At 39.8% G+C, this 26,864-nt stretch overlaps 1 protein-coding gene across 1 annotated transcript in view; it reads right to left on the bottom strand.

Moving 5' to 3' along the window:
• The window catches only part of utrn.S (utrophin S homeolog), a 446,216-nt gene extending 421,498 nt beyond the window's left edge, over positions 1 to 24,718 (bottom strand). Inside the window, exons 1-2 of the mRNA XM_041564420.1 lie at positions 24,290 to 24,718; positions 11,467 to 11,622 (exon numbers count right to left, since the gene is read on the bottom strand). Coding sequence (XP_041420354.1) covers positions 11,467 to 11,548 — 82 coding nt within the window. The 5' untranslated portion in view covers positions 11,549 to 11,622; positions 24,290 to 24,718. The remainder of the gene's footprint in view (positions 1 to 11,466; positions 11,623 to 24,289) is intronic.
• Positions 24,719 to 26,864: the final 2,146 nt, after the last annotated feature.

Here is a 26,864-nt window from a genome sequence, read left to right as displayed (position 1 = left end):
GCAAATGCATGCATATCGCTTTGTTGTACCTAATATGTAACCTTTGACTACCCTCGGTAGACAATTGTAAGACTTTCTTTTGTTTTCTTCTGTACTTTTGTATGTCTTTTTGAAAAAGTTAATAAAAAATAAATTTAAAAAACAATTACAGAGCATTAGTTTTTTTAGATGGGGTCAGTTCAGTAGGGTTAGCAATACAAGCCTGCATGGCTAATTAGCAATTCATTTAGATGCATGCTGCAGATTGAATTGAGGTGCCAAGCCTAGGTCAGTGACTCCCATTTGAAAGCTGGAAAAGTCAGAAGAAGAAGGAAATAATTCAGAACTATAAAAAAATAGATAATGACGACTAATTGGAAAGTTGCTTAGAACTGGCCATTCTATAACATTCTAATAGTTAACTTAAACGTAAACCACCCCTTTAAAGGTCTGTACAATCATTGCACTATTTATGTTCAGATTATTTTTGGGAAAGTTGTATTTCAATGCAATTTCTAATGCAACAGCTCCTGGGGCTCTTGCACAAAGATGTTTTAACTTGAATTCCGGTGTGGTGCTTTTTCACACTTTCGACTGCATGAAAACACAGGAGTTAAATTCACTCAATTCTGGGGACTGGACCTACTGAAGCGCACTTAAAATATTAACACAGGTAAAATTTGGACATTCACTCCAGTAAGGGCTGTCCCCATAGAGCAGGCTCAGGACAGTTAAATCCTGTGTTGATGGTGGTATTTTGGGTGTTCCACTGTACCAGAGAATAGGCAGAATCCTCTGGCATCCACTCTGATTATGTGCCTGTACCAAAAGGCACTGCGTCAGCCTAAGTGCAGACACAGGCAAATTTTGGCAACAAAACATGTTTTGGCTAAAGCAGTGCCTCTGGGTGCAGATACAGAAGAGCACAAATGTGAGTGGACAGGCTGTGGTACTAGCCTCGAAAATAGTAAGCTATTTTGGTCCCGTAAAAATTAATGACATTTTAATTACACAACATCAAGGAGGCTACAGGCACACATATATAAAGAATACCCTTTCTGCAAAGCAAAATCACATCTGCTTGGTTCGATTGCCTTTTGGCTGTTTCATTATAGGTCACACACACTGGCAGTTTAAATGACTATAAATCAATATCTGATTGGGACACATTAACTTAAATTACATGACAAGTTCAATAAACACATTTTAAAAGCTTCTGGCATGCAAAGTGCTTTGGTTACATATGGGTTAAAATATTTAAAGCTGTATCACCTCTTAGGACCAGGGCACACGCTGCTATTTCGGGAGATCAGTCGCCCAGCGACAAATGACTTCTTCTTCGGGGACTATAAATAACAGCATTCTAATTAAAGGAACAGTAACACCAAAAAATCTAAGTGTTTTAAAGTAATGGAAATATCATGTAGTGTTGCCCTGCAATGGTAAATCGGATCTGTTTGCTTCAGAAACACTACTATAGTTCATATAAATAAGCTGCTGTGTAGCAATGGCGGAAATTGAAAAACGGCTATATGGCACAGGATAACTAATGGATAAAAGATAACACCATTAGACAGACAGAGCTTATTTGCTATCTATGTAACCTGAGCCTTTTATCCTTTGAATGGCTGCCCCCGTTGCTACACAGCAGCTTATTTATATAAACAATAGTAGTGTTTCTTAAGCAAACAAACCAGTTTTACCAGTGCAGGGCAATATTGCATTATATTTTCATTACTTTAAAACATTTTTATTTTAACCAGTAACCATAAAGCAATCACAAATCTACATTTGCCTTTAAAAACTTAGAGGAAGCCGACCATGGGGTCAGTACAATGCCATATATTTGTATCAAACCAAACAGTTCCAGGTTACACTAGAAATTACAACACTTAATATGCAAAGGGGTGATGTATTAATAATTTAGGTCAATGTTAAACTAGGCTGTGTCTCCGTCTGCATAAAGAATAACAGCGCATCTGCACCATCATGTACTGCCTTCTTCATGTCCATTGCCTTTAGTCTATGATTGATTAAAATAAAGGTGTAAATTCCTGGCGTAAATCGAATACTCACCCTTATACATAACATAGTTTTTTTTTTTTGTTTTTTTTTTAACAACTTTTTACTTGTAAATTTCTCCTCTGCTACACAGCTGTAGAAATGTAACTTTTATTTTACACCACTTTGTTTGGTGTAGACATTTTACACACCTTTATATATGTCCTTTTTTGTCGCTGGTTAATTGTGGACAGACACCTAAGCGCAGTGCAAATAAGCAGCTGGCAAAGTCGCTGAGTCAGCAGCTTATATGAGCCATAGTAAAGCAATCTTTAATCTCTTGGTTAGTAAAGCACACTAGGGGGGGTTTAAACATTATAAGCTGCTGGGTATTTAATTGTATGGACTACAGTGTATGAATAGATGTAAGCATCCTATAGCCTGTGATTATAGTCCAAAAATGTCAATTATCAGATTGAATGCATTATTGTTAGATAAAATGTGTTTTCTGCATTTGTTATGGTTAGTCATTGCCACCAAGAAAACCCAATTTTCTTTATTTCAGCACGCAGTGGCATAACTACCAGGGGAGCAGTGGGTCCTGGGTGCACCTGGGTCTACCTAACTAATAGGGCCCACCAGAGTCACTGCAGTGCACCTGGAGTCACCATACAGAGGCCCGAAGGTAAGATCATGTGTCTGGCACGTGTTCTGGGGGGGGGGCTGGGTGCAAGGTTTGCACAACGGCCTGTGGTCCCCTAGTTCTGCCACTGGCTACACAGATAAATGATAGGGCCATTTACAAACAACCTGACACAAGTGCTAGCACACTAAGGAGTGCAGAAATCATCTCTTACAAAGCAGGCAGCACTGTATTCAAGTACAATGCACTAGTGATGTGCGGGTCAGGTAAAATCCGACCTGCACCCGTCCCTAACCTGTGCTCCCTCAGCCCGTGCCTGACTTCCGGGTTCCTTTTATAGACAGGCAGTGCAAGGTGCGCCGCCCGCAAATGGAGATGCAAGGTCAGCCCAAACCCACCCAACCTATGGGTTCCGTGGGTATCGGCCCAGCCCGCACATCAGTACAAAGCACAACTCCATGCGCTCCAGGCCTGCATTAATAAATAACCACTCATTACTTTCATTAAAGGGTTTATTCACCTTTCACAACTTTTTTGAGTTCAGTTGTTTTCAGATTGTTCACCAGAAATAAAGACTTTTTTCAATTGCTTTACATCTTTGATTCTTTACAGTTTTCCCAAAATTTAAGTTTAAAGTTGAATGCTCCTGTCTCTGGTGTTTCAGTCTGGCAGCCCAAAGATCCAGGAGCAATCTGAACTGTTACAATTTGCTACATTTAGTTGATACATTTCTCAGCAGCATCTGTGGAATATTAGCAACTATTGTATCAATTCTAACAGCTGCTTTTAATGAAACTCAGGGACAAAGATAACAAATGTATCAACTAAATGTATCAATTTAGAACAGTTAAAGAGTCAGCGACCCCCCCCCCCGCAGCGCTGCTTTAGAAGGTGAAAAATTACACTTTACACTTCAATATTAGAAACACAGTCACAAATAGGGTTGCCACCTTTTTTGGAAAAAAACACCGGCCTTCCTATATTTCTATCTTTTTTCCCTATTAATAACATTGGGATCAACCATCATTTTTACCGGCCAGGCCGGTAAAACACCGGCCAGGTGGCAACCCTAGTCACAAATAGAAACTAGAAAGTAATTTATAATCTTTATTTGTGATCAAATATCTGAAACCAACAGAACTAACTAAAAAAAAAAAAACAAACCCTTTAAAAACAAGTGAAAATACTCACTGTAGAACGAAAAAAAGTTATTTTGGTTTTCAGTGAATCCCTAAAAGCTTTAAGTTCCATGCCATAATCATGGTTGAATGTAGTGCAAAATAATCCTCAGGATGAGTTTTTTTGGACATGATTTCATTTACATTCAGTACCAAGCCAGGGTTAATAAACTTAAAGGGATACTGTCATGGGAAAAAAACATTTTTCAAACATATCCGTTAATAGTGCTGCTCCAGCAGAATTCTGCACCAATATTCATTTCTCAAATAAGCAAATAGATTTTTTTATATTACATTTTGAGAGAGGACATGCGGCTAGACATATTGTCAGTTTCCCAGCTGCCCCCAGTCATGTGACTTGTGCTCTGATAAACTTCAGTCACTCTTTACTGCTGTACTGCAAGTTGGAGTGATATAACCCCCCCCCCCCAATATTACAACTAAAAAGAAATACACTTGCTGGTTCAAATATGCAATTTTATATGGTAGAGTGAATGATTTGCAGTGTAAACCGTGTCATTTAGAAATAAAAACTACATCATGAAAATCATGACAGAATCCCTTTAAGACTCACCAGCCACACTTCCAAGGACAACTTTTATTTTCCTTTCACCCTGATGGTTGAACTGGCTTTGTACTCTGAATGCCTCATGCAAAGCAGTTTTGGCACTCAAACTATTCATTCAGGGACAGCCTACTGTACTCATTGTGTCTGACCTGGGCAACTGCCAGTGCCACGTGTTTGCAGATTCAGCTAAATAAAGGGATATGCCAACAGGTTAATCAGTGTTAAATGAAGAGTTCAGTTTGCTGTAAAAAGTACTGTAACTTCCAGAGATATTATATTACAGGTATAGGAACGATTATCTGGAAACACATTATCCAGAAAGCACTTTATTATAGAAAGGCATTTCTCCCATAGACTCTATTTAAATCAAATAATTAGATTTTTTTTAAATTATTTTCTTTTTCTCAGCAATAACAAAACAGCACCTTGTAGTTGAAGTTGTAAGATATAACTAATACTTATTGATGCCAAAACAGTTCTACTGGGTTTATTTAATGCCTAAATGTTTGTTTTAGTACACTTAAGGTATTGAGATCCAAATTACAGAAAAAAAACCTTTATCTGGAAAATCGCAGGTCCCTAGCATTCTGGATAACAGGTCACATACCTGTATATTAAAAATAAGACAAACTATATTACTGGAAAATAGAAAGTGGCTCTGCTTACCAATGATAGAACACATGATTTCCATCTTCTGATAATACAGTATGAGGCAGATGACTTGTTGCTGTAATGAATACAGATTCTGCCCTAAATATCTGTCACAGAGATGTTAAAGTTCTTGTGGGTGGGCCACAATCTTCACATGGGGGCACATTTAATCTGTTATTTTTTTTTATCTTATTTTTATGTCCTTTTTCATTTTGCCCCTGGTCATTGGCAATTCAGACGTAATCAGAGTAACCACAGTCAATATCAGCAATTACAGAGAAAAGTCTGGCAATAACCTTTAGATCAGTGATTCCCAACCAGTAGCTTCTGAGCAACATGTTGCTCTCCAACCCCTTGGATGTTGCTCCCAGTTGCCTCAAAGCAGATGATTATTTTTGAATTCCTGGCTTGGAGGCAAGTTTTGGTTGTATAAAAACCAGGTACAATGCCAAACAGAGCCTCAATTTAGGTTGAAAATCCACATAGGGGCTACTAAATGGCCAATCACAGCCCTTATTTGGCACGCCAAGAACATTTTTCATGCTAGTGTTGCTCCCCAACTCCTTTTACTTCTGAATATTGCTACCAGGTAAAAAAGGTTGGTGATCCCTGATTTAGATCAAGAGTGCTAGGCCAATGCAATCAGAAATTTAACTCTTACCAGTAATCTTGTCGCAATGCTAGTATATTTATGGAATTGTTATAAGATAGCAGTTACAAATAAAACATAAGAAGCCACTGGAAAATAATACAAAGATGACGGGGTCTAGGATACGGTTTGTGCGTTGCTAATTGGCTGGAACACATTTATAGCAGTTTCCCCTGGATATCCAATACATACCCCCAGACCAAGCACCCTACATCAGTCCCCCACTACTCCTCAAACTTGAGGGGGTACAGGATTACAAGCCTAAATGTATTTTTAAAAGGCATTTTCCAAAGAACGATTGAAGTCTAACAAAGGTAATGAAATCTAATTCCTGTGTACAGGATTGCTTTTGTTTACCCTTGTCTTGCTTCAACCCCTCCCAATATCAGTAATGGTGGCAATTATTGAACTTGTATTGTGGGGAGATTGGCAGTATCCTATCCCCAGTAAGAGACATCCATTGCATTCATACCATATTTACATTGCAATGTTTCTAAACAGACAAAGTAACATGAATCAAATACTTGAACTGAAATGCAGAATCATGTTACAGCACAGACCAAATAATCTAATATCAAATACAGACGCATGTGAGAGAGGCACACCAGACTGCACAATCTATATATCATTTATTAGATGGAAAAGGACAAGCACAAACTTCCAGGGCAAGGGTAAAGGATGAGCTGTCTTGTGACTGGAGCAATGACTTAATCAAGCGGGGAATTACAGCAGCTATCTGGTTGTTAGGTCCAATTTACTCTAGCAACCATGCAATGGTTTGAATGAAAGGAATATACATAGGAAAGGATTTGAATTGAAATATATAAAGTAATATAAAGTAACAATAAAACTCATTTTATGGAGCAATAGTTTTTAGCTGCCAGGGTCAGTGACCCACACTTGAAAAACTACAAAGAGGCAAAACAATAAAGCAAATCATTTAAAAACTAGCAAACATTATTTTTTTTAATGAACAGTTTGAAAAAAATTGAGAAAAGAATGTACAAACGTGTAAGAGAACATCACGCACACACGCACACACAAGCTATCAGTAGGTCAGCTGTACACAGGATATTGTTATCTAGTACATACTGACACATACAGTAATAAAGATTTAACTTCAGATATGATGTTGCTCTCCTTACCTAATGTATTTTACAACCTTATAACATTTCTAAAGCGTACAAGTGATAACAATCTGGTTATGATGGGGTGAACAATCTAAAGGTAAAATTGCTGGATGGTGTACAGGTGCTGAATAGGTAAATATGTCCCCTAAATATTGCCAAAAAGAACCCTAACATTTATTAGTAAAATACATTAAAGTGACAAATATTTCTGCTCTGCTAAAGAGCCTGAAAAAATACTATGTATGACAGTGAAATTGGCCCTTGTGTGTTCAGGTGAATGAAATAAACTGGTTATTGAACCATTGTGAGTCCCATTGTGTTATGATTACATAGTGTGCTGGATAATGTCTGCAACACAACCATTATTTCCAGATTCTGTAACCCTGGGGTATGCAAGTCCTGGGAAACTGCTTTATAATGCAATTTAGATAGCACAATGTTAACAAAGACAAGCAAAATTATAATTTGCAACATTCAAAGGTTGCTCATGACTATGTAACGCATGTCAGCAGGGTTTGAGAACTGTAAAAAAGGGATTGGCCAGACTGAGACTTCCCTGGTATTGTACAACTAAAACTTTCAACACTTCCCAGCAACAGTCAACAAAATGTAGAAAACGCACAGACGATCTTTGCTTTATATATACAGATCAAAGTTCCGGTGTATGGTAAACTTTAATTATGACCATCAAGTGATTGCTAATATGGGAAACACAGGCAGTACAGAGTACCAAACAGTGATTACATTTTAGCATCAGTGTCCCTGTTAATATGGAAGAACTCCGCTGCATAGTAAAACCATTGCTAGAGTGTGAAGCAGCTGCTATCAGTGTGCATGAAAGTCTTATTCCTGTGTATTGATAAGATTTTGACATGTCAAATCACAGCTTTGGTACCTCCCACCCAAAATCACTTGCACTGTTTTTTTTCCCTAAACTGAGATCAAAACAAACTCCCAACAACTTTGGCAATCCTGCAAAGCAATAGAAAGCCCCAGCCAGCCAGGCAAAATCTTTGTGCAAAAGCAACACTTGACTGCAAAAGGTAAACTTAAACTGAAGTAGCTATTCATGCTATTTGAAAGAGTATTCTGAAAGATTAAACATCATTCTGTCGCAGTACTTGAGATATAAAGAGTAGAACTTACGAGAAATGAATGCGACTGTAACATTATGATGCATCAAAGTATTGCCATCTAGGTTTTATATTAGTCTTATTAGGGAGTCACTTCCTGTTTTGCACCCAAAGTCATGAATAAACACAGGAAAGGAGTATGATAGAATGACTTTCTTCTGTGATGCAACAAAAAGAACTCAAATATAAGAGTCGTCATTGTATGTATGTATGTATATTTTTATTTGTATAAAGCTCCTTGATGGCAAAGCACTGAACAACAAAACAATAAATTAGTAGTAAAAAACAAGGGGTCATTGAAATAAAAAGAGGAGCCTACCCTGTAGGGCTTACAGTCTAAATGGGAGGGTAACATACAGACACAATTCAGAGGGGTATTAAGGTGCTGTAGGTTACAGTTTGTTACACTGTTATTTAAGTGTCAGTTCCCAGTTCAGGTCTTATTCAGGTGCTCCCAGAGGTAGTCTTTGAGTTTTGTTTTAAAAACACTGAAGGAGGATTCTCTCCTGAGAGATTCAGGAATGGCATTCCAAATATAAGGAGTCGCAATAGAGAAGGGTTTGATACGGGAAACAGCAGTAGTAGTGGGGGGTACAACCAAGCAGTTGCCCTGAGAGGAGTGGAGGTTTCGGCCAGGAACATATAGAGAGACAAGAGATGAGATGTATTTAGGTGCAGAGGAATTAAGGGCTTTGAAGGTTATGAGGAGGAGTATATAAGTTATTCTTTGTTTTATAGGAAGCCATAATAAGGTCTTCAGCAGCGGAGGGGCCTGTACCCTTTTGGATGAGAGGAGGATAATTCTAGTAGCAGTGTTTAATACAGACTGTAGAAGGGAGAGATGGGAGTTAGGGAGGCCAGTTAGTAGAAGGTTACAGTAATCTAGTCGGGATAGGATGAGAGCATGCATGAGTGTCTTGGCCATAGCAGGTAAAAGGAAGGGACGGATTTTGGTAATATTGCTTAAGAAAAAGTGACAGGTTTTGACAGTGGTGTTAATATGATCAGAGTAGGAGAGAGAGGAGTCAAAGATTACCCCCAGACAGTGTGCTGAGTTGACAGGATTAATGAGCATGCCATCAATAAAGATAGTAAATAGGGGAGTAGGACCAGGCTGAGGTGGAAAGATGATTAGTTCAGTTTTTGTTAGGTTGAGTTTGAGGTGGAGCTGGTTCATCCAATTTGAGATAGCTAGGATGCAGTTAGAGATTTGAGCCTCTGTTTCAGCTGTTAATGAAGGGGTGGATAAATATATTTCGGTATCATCAGCATACAGATAATTAAAGCCAAATGAATGGATGAGATCTCCCAAAGACAGAGTGTACAGGGAGAACAACAGCAGACCAAGTACAGAGCCTTGCAGCACCCCCACATTAAGTGGAACTGGAGATAAGGTTTTGTTATCATAGGAGACAGTGAATGAGAAAAAGAGAGCCAAGATGCAGTCTGGTTACGGATGCCAAGCGAATACATTCATTGCACTTGGGCTGACCTTGACACCTCTTTCCTAATTGGGAGTACTGACAAGCTATCAAATTATTAGAGCTATAGCAGCAGCACATTACTGTACCCAATAGATGCAAGTGTTGCACTTATTTTGTTTTGCTGCAGTTGACTGACTATATGCAGTTTTTTTCCAGAAGGACATTCTTTCAACATGCTGTCAGAACTGTTCTTACTATTAATGGGATTTCCACTTCTAAGAAGAGTATTTATTGGTCTACTCTCTTCTGAAAATTTCCCACTCAATTGTGAACAGGAACGTAACTAGGGGGCATGGAACGCGGGTGCAGGTCATGCAACCGGGACCCCCCACCCCCATCCGGAGGAGATTTTTTTCGGTGGATTTGTGCTAAGACCAGAGCTGCTGGTGGGCCTGAGGGGGTGCGGACACTGGTGTGATTGAACCCCCTGCACCCCCAGTAGTTCCGCCACTGATTGCGAAGTAACTGGCCCAGCCAGTATAATGAGGTTTTCTGAATATGTGGTCAAATGTACAATTCTGTGGAGTTCCATTGAAAAAAAAACAAACAAATAAAAACTGGAATTTAGAGACAAATTTTTATATAGGTTTTAACACAACTTTTCACACCAGAAATTCTTTGCTTCCTGAATTTCTTTCAATTAACTACAAAGAGTTACACCAGATCTAGAGCGCCATGAAATAATGGTGCCGACCTTCATAACTTTGTAATGGATAATGCTTTGCAGAAGTTTATGACACAAACTTACTCTTACTAACAAGCTGGTTCATTTTAGCCTAGGTACATTTTAGTCAAGTGTTACATTTAGGAAGTGACCTTTATTCTTTGATCAGTAAGTGATAATCTACCTTCAATACAATTTACTGAAATGCAGGTATGTGATCTTTCATTGGAAAACATTATCCGGAAAGCAACAAAATATAACATTGCCATTTCCCATAGAGTGCTACAGTGGCCTGCAAGTGATGGTAATTAAAGCTGACCATAAAGGGGCAGATGAAAGCTGCAAATCTTTAGATATTAGTATTATATATACATTACTGGCTATTTAGGTAATATCCAAGAAAGAGTTTCTAATTAATAGGAACCTATTGCTTCCCCCCAGACACATGCCCTGATACTACATTGCATGTGTATAATGAGCGAAATGCAGCTCTCTTAATATGCATGTGTGCCCACCCACAACAGGCGCTCCCTCGCAATGCAGACAGCATAGCAATTACAAGGGGAATTTTCTTTAAAAAAAAATATTGTTTCTTCAATTTATTATATTATTGTTTCCCCCATCCAGAGTCGCAGGTTGAGGTGGAAGAACGTGATGGGTGACCTTAAATGGGTTGTTCACCTTCCAAACACTGTTTCAGTTCAGCTGTTTTCAGATCAGCAGAAATAAAGGCTTTTTTCAATTGCTTTCCATTTTTTATACTTTATTATTTTTCTGAAATTGAAGTTTAAAGTGCAATGTTACTGTCTCTGTTGTCTGTAGTCTGTCAGCTCAGTAATCCAGAAGCAGATACTGAACTGTTACAATTTGCAACATTTAGTTGATACAATTAGTTAATACATTTCTCAGCAGCATCAGTGGAATATTAGCAACTATTGTATCAATTCTACCAGTTGCCTTTAATGAAGCTCAGGGATTCTGCTCATCAGGGACAAGTATAATAAATGTATCAACTAAATGCATCAGTTTAGAACAGTTACAATCAGCTACATCCCCCCACCCCGTCCCCTGAGTTGCTTTAGAAAGACATAAGAAGTTAAAAAATGAAACTTATAATTTCAATATTAGAAAACCGGTCACAGATAGAAAGTGTTTGGAAAAAGTCCCCCCTTTAAAGGGGACCTGTCATACAGACACAAAAATCTGTATAATAAAAGCCATTTTTAAATTAGACATGAAACCCAAATTCTTACAGAGAAAAAGGCAAATCATTTTTTAATTTTTATTTTTTTGTTTAAATTCAGTCTACAATACTCAGATTTTTGGTTAACGGGTTTCTGGAGAACAGATCCTATGTCTGTACAAACTTTTGTGCTCACAACTTACCAGATCGAGATTTTATGATGTCACTGAATTCATTGTTTTCTTCTCCATCGGATCTGTCAAACTGGGAACCAACATTAGCCATTTCCCACAACGGATCAGCATAAAATATCCTTGTTGCAAATTATGACCAGAAAATTGGAGCTGAATAAAATAATCCTGAAAAGAATGAAAATGCTAAATTAATAAATTACACTGAATAAGACCCAGATACATATGTTGATTTTGGGTTATTTAAATAGGCACATTTCGCTGACAGTGTTTTGCCTGGATAAAAGTAAAAATTAGATACAGCCAGTTGGATGACCGGTGAAACATCATCAAGAAAATTCATCATCAAGTCTTGCTGGGTTTATTTCTATAGATATACCATGACCTGGATGAATGAGACTCTTCACAAACACATTTAGGGGAAGATTTATCAAAAATCAAATGTGATTTTTTTTTTGTCCACGATTGGTTTTTTTTTTTTGGACCCAAACTCACACATGCAAGCTATATTTTAGAAAAATCAATCAATATAGAATATACAATCTGCGGGAACATGAAATATTATTTCAGGTCTTATGGTTTCCTTAGGAAGTACACAGGAAGGACTGTTACATTTTTTTATCTACATACTGTAAGTTCACCATGTATTTTTGATTGGGACTTGCCATACTCAAGGCAAGCCAATAATTAGCAACAGGCATTATGGGGAATTTTCTGTTAGGTAGGTCACATTCCTGTGCAAACATTTAGATAAGGAATGCTCTGTGCTTCAAACAACTCTCATGCTGTACCGTCTATTTATGACATTAACTGGAGAATGAAAGTTCAATATAAATAGGGTATATTTTCCAGTTGATGTAATGTAGCAGATGAAGATGCTAGGCTTTGTAGATCGTAGATTGTAGCTTGTAATACTGAAGTGAAAGTTTTCCATTAACGACATTCCTTCTGCTAAAGATAATGAAACTTTCAACTAACATCCTCTTTTAATACCACAACTATTCATGGCAAAATGGCTAAAAGCTAAAATGCTACAATAGTCACTGTTGGCAAAATTTCCTTGTATTAATAAGATGTCCCTTAAGAAATGCACCCAATGTAACTGGGTGTGTAGGTCAAATAGAATTTAAGTTTCACTTGAACAAAAGGTTGAACTTTATACACCTAGGTCTTGTTAAAACAGACTGGCAGGACACCAAAAAAAAAAACCTGGTAGGCCCTGCCGACCAAAACCCGATCCTGGCCTCTGCCATCGCACCCCGCTTCCCCTTGTCCCCTTGTCCCTTGATTCAGACTGAATCCTAACCTGCCCCATTGACCCACTGCTGCCATCCCTCCCTCAAGACCCAATCCCGACCTCCCTTGTTGAACCCCCGCTCCCCTACTCCCCTGATCCTGGCCTCCCCATCAATCCCCCTCTGCCCTCACTCCTTCTATCCAGACTCAAATCTGGCCTCCCCTGACGCTCCTCCGCTGCCCTTCCTCCCTTGATCCAGACCTGATCCTGGCCTCCACTGATTGTGGCAAAAGTTAAATATAAGGATGGTGCGCACACAGGAGGGAAGGGCTAGCAGTGGGTTAGCGGGAGGACAAGGGGGTCCCAATAGCAGCCCCAGGTGACCACGCACACTCCAGTCTGACCTTGATGAAAGCACCAATTTAATTGGTTCCCATGGGTAATTGTCCAGGTGCAGCTTCATGTTGGTAAACAAGCCCCAGCATAATCGGTCATATATTTAAGGATCAGCAAACATGGAGCTGGAATGATCTAATCATTTTCATGGGTGCCACTGATCAGTTTATACTACAGGCCTACAAGGATCAGTCAGGTAAGGACCATATTCATCACACAACAAGGTTTTCAAACCTGCCCAACAGATATCTGTATACATTTTAGGCCAGATATAGATCAAGCAGGCCCTCCTAAAAACTCAGTACAAGTATGAAAAAAAATAATGGACTACTTTAAGATTATTTTGACCAGGCCCATGTTGCTCGCAGCAGACTACTTGTTAAGGTGGCCATAGACGCACAGATAATATTGTACGAAACTAATTTTCATACGATATTTGGTGCGTGTATGGTGGGAAAAGAGCTGACCGATATCAGCAGAAGACTTGGATATTGGTCGGCTCCTCAATCGGGCTGGATGGAAAATTTTGATTGGGTGCCTTTGAAAGCACCCAAATATCGGCCATTGTTAAGTGTTGACTCATCAGATACAGGTAGAATTCTATTGTTTCTATATGTATATCTGACAATTCAGCTCTACACGTGTGTATTGAAACAAACGTTCTTTCTTGGAAAGATCTTTTCCCAGAAACTTTGTAATTGTTACGTCTATGGCTACCTTTAGATACAAATCTTGATTGGGTGCCTTTGAAGGCACCCAAACATCGGTCATTGTTAAGTGCTAAATCGTCAGATACAGGTAGAATTCTATTGTTTCTATATGTATATCTGACAATTCAGCTCTACACGTGTGTATTGAAACAAACAATCCTTCTTGGAAAGATCTTTCCAAGAAAGTTTGTAATTGTTACGTCTATGGCTACCTTTAGATACAACTCATTTAGGTGGGATCTTTATCTCTGGAGCTGCAAAATAAACTCTCCTTCAGAAGCTTTTATACCTCTTACATTTTCAGGGTATACAGTATGCTCACATCTGTGATATTTTTTGATATAGCACAAAGGCCCTTACAGTGGTTCTCCTAAAGGATCTCTCTATCCCGGAGTGTGTTCAATGAAACTGCTACACTGGCAGGTAAATCTCTAGGTACTAAACCGGTTTTCTTTAAAAGACAAAATAAAACTATATGTAGATACCAGAACAACTGAAGGTTGCAGGTCTCCTTGAAAAGTGCTAATTCAGTTTCAGTAGATATCAAATATGCCTAACATCATAAAGGCATTGTTCACCGTTCACTTTGTTCTTGGAGGGGGGCACTGACTGTTAAAAATGGATACATTTAGATTTCATATCTTTGTCTCTGCTGAGCTTTCATTGTCCCTGCTTGACTTTCATTGAAGCCAACAGTTAGAATTGATACAATAGTTGCTAATATTCCACAAATGTAGCAAATTGTAACAGTTCTGAATCTGCACCTGTATCACTGAGCAGTCAGACTGAGACACAAACAGACCAGAGACATAAACATTAAAACACAGAGGCGGGCCAGGCCAGCTGGGTGCCCTAGGCAACCCGGCCGGCCAGCTCGCCCTTCCTTCTTCCGTTGTTAAACATAAAGTTGTGCATGCGCAGTGATGTCACGCGTGAGTACGCTTACAAAAATGCGTGGTGACGCCCCGCACGCATGTACACACAAGTTGAGTGGCAAGTGAGTTTGGCCCCCAATTGTTGCGCCCTAGGCAGCTGCCTCTTCTGCCTAGTTCCAGCCCTGTTAAAATATGATTTTGGAAAAACCGTGAAAAATAAAAATCAAAAGCATTCAAAAAAAAGTATTTATTTCAAAAATGTTTTGAAGGTGAGCAACCCCTTTTATTATGCATGGGTATAATCAGGGCAGCCATCAGGGGGGGACAGGGGGGAGAGTTGTAGGGGGCCCGAGGGTAAGGGGGGCCCTGCTACGTCACACTTACTTGATGAGCCGGGCCCCCCATCTTTCTGAGAGCTGCTGACGGCATGGACGTTTAAGGGGCCCTGGCCACCAATTTTCTCATAATGTGGGGGGGGGGCCCTGGCCACCAATTTTTCTTTTCTCATGTGGGGTCCTAGCCACCAATATTTTTTAATGGGGGGGCCCTGGCCACAAATGTTTTTTTATGGGGGGCCCTGACCACCAATATATATAATATTTTTTATTAACATGTGGGAACCCTAGCCACCAATATTTTTTTTGTTTTTTACTGTGTGGTGGGGGGCGGACCTGTAGGTTGGGGAGGGCTGACCTGTAGGTGGGGCTTGCGGTGGGTGCAGCCCAGGGGGCCCAGGAAATTTTGTCGTATGGGGCCCTGCGATTTCTGATGGCGGTCCTGGGTATAATATACAGAATACATACTCCATAATCACTACAGATATCAAGGGATGTCTTTGGGCGACCTTTCAAGCTGTCAGATCTAACATTCCATGTGAGTAGTCACTTTGACTGGACCACCCATAGATACAAAAATGAGCTGCCTAAATCTAAGCTGGAGAGTCAAAGAAACACATATAGTAGAAATTCAATGTTACATCTGTAGTATGTGCCTTGCATTTTATATGGTCTTAAGTGGAAAATTAATCTCTGCCTCTTGCAGTGTCACATATATAGGTTTCCTTGTTTTCTATGGGGACATAATAAACTAATTGCCCCACAGGAACAATGAAATCTATTTCTAGCCAACTACAAGCAGCAGTGATTAATCTGTCAGTGTCACATAAGTCGATGAAGTTGGCTTTTTTTTTTTATGAAATATATATGTACTACCAAAATCCTTATTTTTTGCTACTGTATGAATTACGGATGTTGCTCTATACACTTAGTTTTCATTGAAACAATGAATTGTCATGGGACAGCTGAGCCTCTGTGTGAATTCTCCTCTGTATTCTCCAATTATAAGGACAATGCCGCGCAACTCTCTACGCGTAATCACCAGTGCTCCGGCTCATGCGCATGAAAGCAGGCAGGTGCTAGGACCATATGGTCTAGGGACATTCAACATGGAAATCTGGACCTGTTAATGAAGACATTTAGTACATTGCAGTGTTCAATATTATGTTTTAGATTAGTGTGCCATGACAGGATGGCTTGAAGATACCCCACCAGTGACTGGGGTGTCCAGGATTCATCAGGGCACCAAACCCCAGTTGCAAATTCCTCAAACCCTCCACTAGCCTCAAATCCCCCACGCTGTACATTTTACTTTGTACTTGTGGCCTAGATGGGGTGGAGTACCTGAAGTCCCTGGCAGGTAGCAGGAAGCTTACCTGGGTCAACAGGGACCACTGGGTTTTTTCACCTGTGTCCTGCTGGCCCAGTTAGACCCTGAACCCCATGGTTAATATAAACATCTAGGGGGTTATTTATTAAAGTCTATATGCCAAAAAAGAAATCAATAAAAAAAATTTATTATACCCCGAGAATGAAAAAAGTCAGAATCCGAAAATCCGGCATCTCAGGCCTACTGGTGTTATATATAAGTCAATGAGAGAGGTCCCTATCCTATTCAGAAGTTTCTGTGGTCTGCGCTGGAATAAGGCCGAAAATCTGACTATTTCAGAAAAAAATCCGAAAAACTCAGGCTTTTCAGGACAAAGCCCGATTCGGATTTTCACTTGATTTTTTTCATGTTTGTCCCCGCTCTGATCTAAAAGATCAGTAACAACAGGTAAGGAAAATGCCCTACAGAGCATTTACAGAGTATTCACTTAGTATGCAATTCTGAAACTTTAGTACCTCTTACAGAAAACACATTTGTATATGAAAGTTCCTTTTTCTGTTTTTCTGTCTGGGTTTTTGAGACTACGTTATTAATGTGTATTATCCAAAGCTGATTGTGAATTGGTGTTTTCTAAATTGGCATGACATTAGCCTTTTGGGGTTATGTAAAGGGGTCAAATTTTGCTTTGCAGTGAGCAAAGCAAAATTTTGAGTTCAATTTCAATGTTTTTTCTTTCCATTATGAATTGTTTTTCTTCCCAAAAATTCTAGCATTGGGAGAAAATAATGCATTCTGGGAAAGAAAAAACAGCTGCCAATGAAAATACTTCCTTACCTAAATGATCTGGTTTAGGAATTTGAAACATTCAGGGCCAAATTTGCTAGGCTAAACAATCATTATGTACTACTAGTGCAGTGTGGCACAAGTTAACCTTGCAGCAGACTGACAAACCATTATTTAGTTGTTATTCTATTCTGCTGCAAACTGAAAATATAAATTACAAGAAGAGACAGCTCAGTCACGTTTCTTAAGGAACCAGAGTCTTTTTAACGAGATATGCTCCTGCTCTCTATAACTAATATGTGTGCAATGAAAGAAACATTGCACAATGTATCTCGCTTGTAAAATGTGTGAGATCACTATATACGGGGACAGATTTATCAAAGGTCGAAGTGAAGGTTCGAAGTTAAAAACTTTGAATTTCAAAGTAATTTTTGGGTACTTCGACCATCGAATAGTCCAACTTCGATACAAAGTTGAAAAAAACTTTGAAATTCGAAGGTTGAATGCTGTCTCTTTAAAACTTCGACCATTCCCCACCTAAAAGCTGCCGAAGTGCTGTTTTAGCCTAAGGGGGACCTCCTAAAACCTGTATGGAGGCAATTGGGGGAGTTTGGGAGGTCGAAGGTCGAAGTTAAAAAAAAACTTTGAATCGAAGTAGCGATACTTCGAATCATACGATTCAATGTAGGCCCACTTCGACCCCTATAAACTTCGACCACCATTCTGTTAGTCTTTTTGAATTCGAAGTTCGAAGTTTTTTTAACTTTGAACTTCGACCTTTGATAAATATGCCCCTTAATATAGAGTGTAAAGAGCAAATAAAACTATTTGAAGAGTGCAGACAAATGAAAGCACTAACATGCATACAAAAGGCCATTACCTCAAGGGATAAAACATAATTTTGCCTCTTTATAGGTCCCTGGTAAGGCCTCACTTTGAGTATACAGTGCAGTTTTGGGCTCCAGTCCATAAGAAGATTAATGAGTTGGAATGAGCTGGAGAGGGTGCAGAGACGCACAACTAAACTGGTGAAAAAGATGGAGGATTTAAACTTTTTAAACACAATTATAAGCAACTTTCCTATCTGAATCTATTAAAAAGTGCTTTAAAAGTGGTTTGTTCATTGCTACTGAAAGCAGCATTTGCTTAATTCCTGGTTGTTACTTTTTAAACAATCTCTTCCAGTTTATATTACATTGTTTAAAAAGAAAGAGCCATCAGGGCAGAGAAAAGAAAGGGGCAGAAAAACACTGCTTTCAATTGCAATACATATACAAATAACTTAAAAGCCATAGAAAATGTGTAATGAATGTGTACTGCAAAGTTGCTTAGAATCATGTTTTCTTTTATTAGGCAAAAATATATTTTTTTTATTAAGCAAAAATATATTTTTTTTATTAGGCAAAAATATATTTTTTTTATTAGGCAAAAATATATTTTTTGGGCTGATGTCTTTTAAAATTGCAATTTCCTGCTTATTTACTGGTGCATAGTACTAGAAAAGGATATTTTTAGGAAAATCATTTAGAAGAAGCAGTGTTTTAAATATGAGTACTTTTATGTGATAGATTTTTATCAGAGAGATCTGCAACGTTTCTTGGGTATAGTTTCCATTATTTCCCTATAAAGACCTCACCATTTAGAAAGCTCATTACTAGGTAGCCTTCCCACCACTGTCAGTTTACTATGTTGGGCTCTGGAGGGACATACCTCAGAGCCAACAGTGTTATAACAGTTGCTGCAGCTCTTCCCCACTAGTTACTATTCCTCAGCCAGTGATCGAAAACTCACAACAATGTATATTGCTAAAAGCCCATTTTTATGACATATCTTATTATGTGTACTGTGTCCTTGTTAGAACATTAACAGGGACATGATTCTTGAATGGGACTGGTGCCTGTAGCAGCTGTGAAAACACTGTGCTGCATTTGGGGACACTGATCCCTATTTCTAGATTTCTAGAGCTCAACAAACTGACAGCAGTGGAAATGTTCCCTTTGATGGAGGCTCCGAACTGCAAAAGTCTGTTGCACACGGAATTAAATCCTGCTATTCCAGTACTGACATGAGCTAAAAGCAGAAGTTTAAAAAAGTTAAAAGATAAATACAAATTTTGAAAAAAAAAACACATTAGTTTGGCCATATCTAGCTAAAGATTGGTCCGTTTTCTGAAATCAGGCACTTTTGAAAATCAGAGGTGTTGATGTGATCCTCACTCAGTGGGTTTACAGTATGATCTGTTTGTTGGCCCTGCAAATGGGTGGTTAAAATGTCAATTTTTCTTAAAGGGGTTGTTCACCTTCCAAACACTTCATTCAGTTGAATTGTATTCAGATTGTTCACCAGAGGCTTTTTTCAATAGCTTTCCATTTTTTATTTCTTACTGTTTTTCCAAAACTGAAGTTTAAAGTTGAATGTTCCTGTCTCTGGTGTTTCAGTCTGGCTGCTCAGTAATTCAGGTGCAGATTCTGAACTTTTATGGTTACATTAGTTGATACATTTCTCAGCAGCAGCTGTGGAATATTAGCAACTATTGTATCAACAGCTGCCTTTAATGGAACTCAGGGATTCTGCTCAGCAGGGACAACTGTTAAGGTGGCCATAACGGGCAAATTTAAGATGCCGATTCAAGTCCTTTAGACCAATTCGGCAGCTTATCTGCCTGTATATGGGCCCTTCTGATAGGCCTCCCCAACCAACATATTGCCAAAAATCATGTAGATATCGATTATGACAGTGCCCATTCCCATCAGTAATCTGATTGGTTGGCCCTAGGGTTAAACGATCGGATTAGCCCAAAATTGCTATGCCTTTGGTGGGCATATCAGGAGAAAGATCCACTCTTTTGGCAACCTCGCCACATAAGCAGATCTTATAGTGTATGGCCACCTTAAAGGAGAAGGAAAGCTCCAAGACAGTTTATTGCCAATAGATTAGCCACATTAGTGTAAGATAGAACACTATATTTATTCTGCAGAATGCTTTACCATACCTGAGTAAACAGCTCTAGACACTGCCTCTGTTTGTTTAGGATAGAAGCTGCCATATAAGCTTGGTGTGACATCACTTCCTGCCTGAGTCTCTCCCTGCTCACTTACAGCTCTGAGCTCAGATTACAGCAGGGATGGGAGGAGGGAGGGGGGAGAGGAGCAAACTGAGCATGCTCAAGCCCTGCCCTGGAGGTTATGCTGAAAACAGGAAGTCTGATACAGAAGCCCATGTGTACACAATAAAAGGAAAGAAATGCTGTGTTTCTTTTGACAGAGGACTCAAAGCAGCATTACTTTGAGGGTTTACTGGTGTATTTATATAGACCTTTCTGATAAAGCTTGCTTAATTTTGGCCTTTCCTTCTCCTTTAAGAAACGTATCCACTAATGTATCAGTTTAGAACAGTTACAGAGTCTGCAACCCTCTCCCCAGATGCTTTAGAAAGGCATAAAAAGGAGAAAAATTCAATTGTACACTTCAATATTAGAAAAATGGTCACAAATAGAAAGCAATTGGAAAAAGTCTTTATTTCTTGCAAAGTATCGGAAACAAACTGAACTAAAAAAACTGTTTGAAGGTGAACATCCCCTTTAACAATTCCTCAAATACGAGGTAAACAATGCATGACACAGTAACATGTAAGCATGATTTCCCACAGTGACAATGTGCCCAGTGGGTCATTGTCCTGTATGACCCTGTCCCAAAAAGCTTGTAGTCCAACTTGAGTTACTGGATATATACATTAACAGTGAGTCCTTTTTAAAGGAGAGCAAAGGTTATATTTAAAATACGGGACTCCTGCCAAATGCAAAAAGTGGTTGTAATTGCTGCCTACATATACGTGCGTGGTTTGCCTTTGGTTATTGCACATTCCAAAAACAGGCAGGGGAATTGCTTCCTGAAGAATGTCACCATAGTGTGTGATAAAATATAAGCTCAACTGGGACAGGAACCTATGTAAATCATGCATAACAAGCACTGTAGAATTAATTGGTGCTATAAAAATAATAAAAACACGTTATGTGCTGGCACAGGTGTCCCCAGAGAATAACACTATTTAAAATCTACAATTGCCTGCAACATTGTCAGCAAAGTATATTCTACACTGCTGACACTAAAGGAGTTAAAAGATTTATCTCTAGACAAGGGATTATCATTCATGTTTTACCCTGCAAGAAAAGACAGCCACAACTGATGTTATTAGAAACCCTGAATTGTCATGATACTGTCCCTTTAAAATGGAAAACAAATCAAAGCAATAATGCAAAATATTAAAAATCCGGGTGCCTCATCTTTAATAAGTGACCAAAATGTAGATTTAATTTGATGTGCAAATTATATTTTGTTGCATACACTTGTGTGTTCTCATGCACGTGCTCAGCTCTGACAAAACTCTGAGAGCAGAGATGTCTGCTGGTATCTAAACAAGAGGATTTATACGGGAGAGGTGCTGGTGCCAGGAATAAGGCTTCTGCGCCTGGTTCCTAAGTAATGTATATAAACACAAACACGTGCTAGTTGGGCATTGTTTGGAAAACATGTGCTAATAATGTAATTAATGCGATTGCCCAGTGGATTGTTACTACATTACTACCGACAATCAGAGGAAGCAGACCCTGCAGCAGCAGGGGGGCCCAGGAGGTATAGGGGGCCCCAGAAGGCCCTAACTAATGAGTAATGTAATATTTATTGGTAAAAGAGGACCACCTCTGGATATTCCAGTGGCCCTAAAATTATTTTGCTGTGGGGCCCAGTAGTATCTAGTTACACCACTGCAGACAATGTTGCCATATTGGTTAAAGCTTGCCTGCTTTTTTGTTTGAACTAACATTATTCAGGGTTCATATAATTACAAAACACTGCAGCTTATATTTTCTTCTAGATATTCAAAGCCTCAGAGATTAAACACCGGCTTTCTTTTAGTTTAAAAAAAAAAAAAAAAGCACCGAGACCTAGTTTCTTAACCTTGGTTCTCAGATGATGTTGGACTACAACTTCCATAATGTATGAAACCACTCTCAGTAAGTTTATCAACATCCGAGGACTCAAAGTTAATAAACTGGACTCTAAAGTGACAGCCAGTATTGCAGGGATGGGCATGCAAGGCAGACAGAGTGGCTATAATGCAATAACACTGCCCACTCATAACTTTATTTTGGGACTAAAGAGGTTTCAAATTACTATGAGAGGTCTATGGTGACACCAAAATAGAAAAATATATTTTTACAACATACATGAAATCTACTGCTCGCCATTATATACATTTCAGACATATTAGTAGGGCCAAAAGGAATGCATATAAGTACTTGTTACTATGAGGATCTGGATATCAAACCCTGAATATGGACTTTACCTGCAGATTCCCATGATGGACACATTCCACCAAATACCATAAAAAAGAGGTTAAGAACTCTATTAGGGAGGGTTGAAATTCCATGTTATATTTAGTTATTGATATTATGCACCCTCAAAGGAAAGCTACTGAGCACAGCAGGTTGTTTTCAGTTATGTTACAGGAACAGGGGGCAGATCAGGCAAATCTAACAACATTTTATGTACCTAATTGGCAAATAAAAGGATAAAACTGGGCTGATTTCATAAGGGATTCGAAGTTTTTAAAGAAGAGTCGCACAACACCAATATTTGCTGCAGGTGGGGGGCTTGCCCCTTTTATTGTCACACCATGTGCATCAACGTTTCGGGGGGGGGGGGGTTTCACCCTCCCTTCACCAGGGATTTCTTAAGGGGACACATGTTGTAAAGCTTAAGTGGGTACAACTTACAATATTTTTGTAACCATCAAGGCATCAACATTTAAGCTTAGTGAACCAAGATTTTAAAAAAACTACTTTTCATCTGTTTGTTTTTTTTAACATCTAAGTACAAGCTTTGTGAGTCAGATCTGACATCCCCGGGTGTAAACATGAGAGCGCCCTTCGCTGCACTTTTCCAGGCGAAGTTTCGCCAAGGCACCGCTAATTCACTAAAATCCAAAGTTGCGCTCAGGGAGGTGAAAGGTAGCGAAGTTGCGCTGGCTTTAATTCGTCAATCGAAGTTACGCTACCGATGCCTAATTTGCATACAGTGCCAAGTTAAAGTACAATGGACGTATATGAAGCAGCAAATACATTACACTACACAAGCCTGGGAAAGCTTTATAAAATAAAATAAAGTTGTTATTTTGCCCTATACATGTGCCCACTGTATAGGTTAGGTGCCATATGTTAGGAAATGTAGGGGGGAAGGAGGGTACACCCAAAAAAATTTACTTTCTTTTTCAGCCTATTACCCTTAAAAAAGTAAAAGATGCCAGCTTTTTTTGGGACTTGTCAACCTTTTTTGAAGTAAGCCCTATCTACTCTATTGCACTTCGCCTGGTCTGTGGTGGAGAAGGCAAGTCTGGCGCAAGAGGTAACGTTCAGTAAAATACGCAAGTTACTGAATTAGAGTAGTTACGTCCCTTCGCCATAACGCAACTTCGCCTGGGGTAAGGGTGCGAAGTAGTGCTAGAGTAGGTCCACTTCGCCAGCGAATTTACGCCAGCGCCCATTAGTAAATCGGCGAAGTAACGAAATGACGTCAAGCTGTTGAATCTGCGCTAGCGTTAGCCGATTCGCGCTTTAGTGAATTTGCCCCTATAGATTGCTGAACCTTATTTGACAACCCAAACATGGGTGCAGAGGAGGGCAGAACCACTACAGATCAGCAGTTAGTCCCCTGCTTTGTAAAATCTTTGCACCAATCTAAAGGTGCCAAACAGGTGCAGGGTACATTAACTTTACTGAAAAATAAATATGGAATATGAACAGGTAAATTCCAGCAGTTAATAACAAATTGAGAAATAGAAAAAAGGGCTCCTGACAATCAATGCCTGAGAGGTGGTGAGGGAGTTTCAACATAAATCAAGCACAATACCCATAGCCCTGATTTGTCGGTGGGGGGGGCATGGGAGTAGTAGTTCAGCCACAGGATGGACATTACACCTGCCTGCACTCTAACAACTGTTACACAACATAACATAGTTCTTTCAGCGAGTTCCTGGAGTCAGAGCATTGCTTTTCATGGAAGGGAAAGAGACAGCAGGCAAGGTAGTGGCAGGTTTGCTAGGAACTTCTTTCAGATGAAAGGCTTAAGCTCGGGTTTCACTGGCAAATGAATGATTCAAAGCTGTAACCTTACCTGGGATCCAGCGCAGTCCAACAACGTCCTCGAGACCAATCACAAAGTGTCACCCACTTCCTGGGCGCCCATAGAATTCCCAGGGCTGGAACCGCCACTCAAAACAATGAGGATCCCACAGACCGAGTCCAATCCCCTCCTCCCTCAGTAAACACACTAACACACAAACTTGCAGCCGACTACTTGCACTTTTCTTACTAATTCCGCCTGCTCGGACTCTTGTGAGGACAGAAATGTGTACTATTTACTCCCGAGTTTCAGAGCCCCCCTGTGTCCACTCCTGGCTGGTCTCTTCCAACACAACTTTGCATGGGTTAGCGATCCCGTGCTGTGCCTCACTTACTTTGACCCCAAGGTTCACATTCCCTTTTCCTTGTTTTATTTTCAGCGCGGTCGGGTCTAAGGCAAAGAGAACGTGGCATATAATCTCCTCACGTCCCCGCCCACCCCGAATGCTTACTGTTTCTTTCTGTGGGAGAGTTTAGCTAGAGATGCCGCGCCATCTGCCGGATTCAACCATTCCACCTCATTCACAGACTCTTTAATTCATAGCCAGAAAGTGTTTCAGAGACATTTAGCATGTTATACAATCAACCACACCTCACAATTTTTTCAGAGGTTTTAGGTTATACTTTAATTTGCCTTTAAATACTGCCTCTATTCATCTACTGTTTCGAAATTGTATCTGGTTGTCAGGAGGGGGTCACTGACCCCTGCAACCATGAAACTATTACTTTGAAATGCTACAATACACAATAATATCTGCTCATTTGCCAAGGTCGCCAAATGAGTGGATCTCATCCAGATATGCCCACCAAACGCAAGGCGATATCGAGTTAATCCAATCGTTGGGCCCTAGGGCTAAACAATCGGATTACAACAAAGGAAATAGGCGCCGACTGGGCAAGGACTGCATCAACTAGCAAATGTGGCCCTCGATCACCAAGAAAGATCAAATCTGCTCAATCGATATCTGGCTGGCCTTTGTTCTGATATAAATCAGGGAGATCCATCGGAACACCCCATACACAGACAGATAAGATGCGAATTGATCTAAGGGCTGAACTCCAAGGGTGTTTTTTGGCAGATCGGTGTGCGGTGATGAAATGCAGTAGGCATGTCGGATATAGTTGCAGGCTTCAAAATATAATGGGACTCAACAAAAAAATGACACAGTTAGACTGTTGGATGAAGACGCTGCTTTCTTCATTTTCAGTTGTGTTGTGTCAATTGTAATATAGTTTTTACCTGCGACTTTTTGTTGAGTCCAATAATATTTTTATGCCTGCGATTGCATCCGACTTGCAGCCTGTGTTTTGTCGCCACACACCGAACCGCCGAAAAATGCCAGTGGAGTTCAACCCTAAGGGCAGAGACCCACGCTCAGATTCGGGGAGATTTAGTTGCCTGGCGATAAATTGCCTCTTCTTCGGGGGACTAATCTCCCCAAACTGCCTCCTGCTGGCTAGAATGTAAATCGCCTGCGGTATGGCACTTGGAGCACTCGCAAGGCAACTTCGGGGGACTTCGGAAAACGAAGCGCACAGATTTACATTCTAACAGGCAGGAGGCAGTTCCGGGAGATTATTTCCCCCGAAGAAGAGGATATTTGTCGCTGGGCGACTAATCTCCCTGAATCTGAGTGTGTTTATCTGCCTATGTATGGCCACCTTTACTTTCTTATTGCTTGTCTTTCTATCCAGGCTCTCCTCCATTCAGCTTTCAGTCTGTCATTAAAACCACTGGCCTGGTTGTAGGGTAAAATTGGAGCCTAGCAATTCCAAACCTAATAGCTTCTGGATAGTGATGAGTGAATCTGTCCTGCTTCACTAGGCCGAAAAATTCACAAAAAGCTGAAAAAATGTGCGAAACGCATTAAAGTCAAAATCTTTTTTACGTGTGACAATTTTTTATGTGCAATTTTTTTTTCTCTCCAAATGTAATAATGCATTAAAGTTAATTGGCATTTTTTGTTATGACAACTTTTTGTCCAGGAGACAATTTTGTCACGGCAAAATTTTCTGCTATGAATTTTTGCTTAACTTCTTAACAGAGGGGACCAGGGCTACAGTGGGTCCAGCAGGGGTCTACACTTTTCAAAATAGCCGCCCCCCCTTGACAGCACCAAAGCCATGCCGAAGTCCTGAAGCCGCGAAAAGACCCGAACTCACGGAAGGAACCGAAGTTGAAGTCCCGAAGCTGCAAAAAGACCTGAAGCCACGAAAGGAGCCAAAGTTGAAGTCCTAAGCTGCGAAAAAACCCGAAGTTGGAAGTCCAATTGGAAGTCCTAAAGCCATCAGTTCAGTTCTACTGAATACCAATGAGTTTTTTTTAAAATGTTATTAAACCCCTGGCCACCAATGTATTATTTTAATACTCTATATCACCCTGCCACCATTGTCTTTTTTTAAAATATTCTCTGGGGCCCCAATGTTTACTTTTAACTTGTAAGGGGGGGGGCCTGATGCCAATGTTTTTTTTTAAAAAAAATTTATGGGGGGCCCTGGCGCCAATGTTTTTTTTTTAACATATGAGGGGCCCTGACCACCAATGATTTTTTAAAAAAAACCTTTAT

Source organism: Xenopus laevis, chromosome 5S (assembly GCF_017654675.1).
Source record: "Xenopus laevis strain J_2021 chromosome 5S, Xenopus_laevis_v10.1, whole genome shotgun sequence".
Classification (NCBI taxonomy): Eukaryota; Metazoa; Chordata; class Amphibia; order Anura; family Pipidae; genus Xenopus; species Xenopus laevis.
This window is presented reverse-complemented; position numbering and strand designations above follow the sequence as displayed.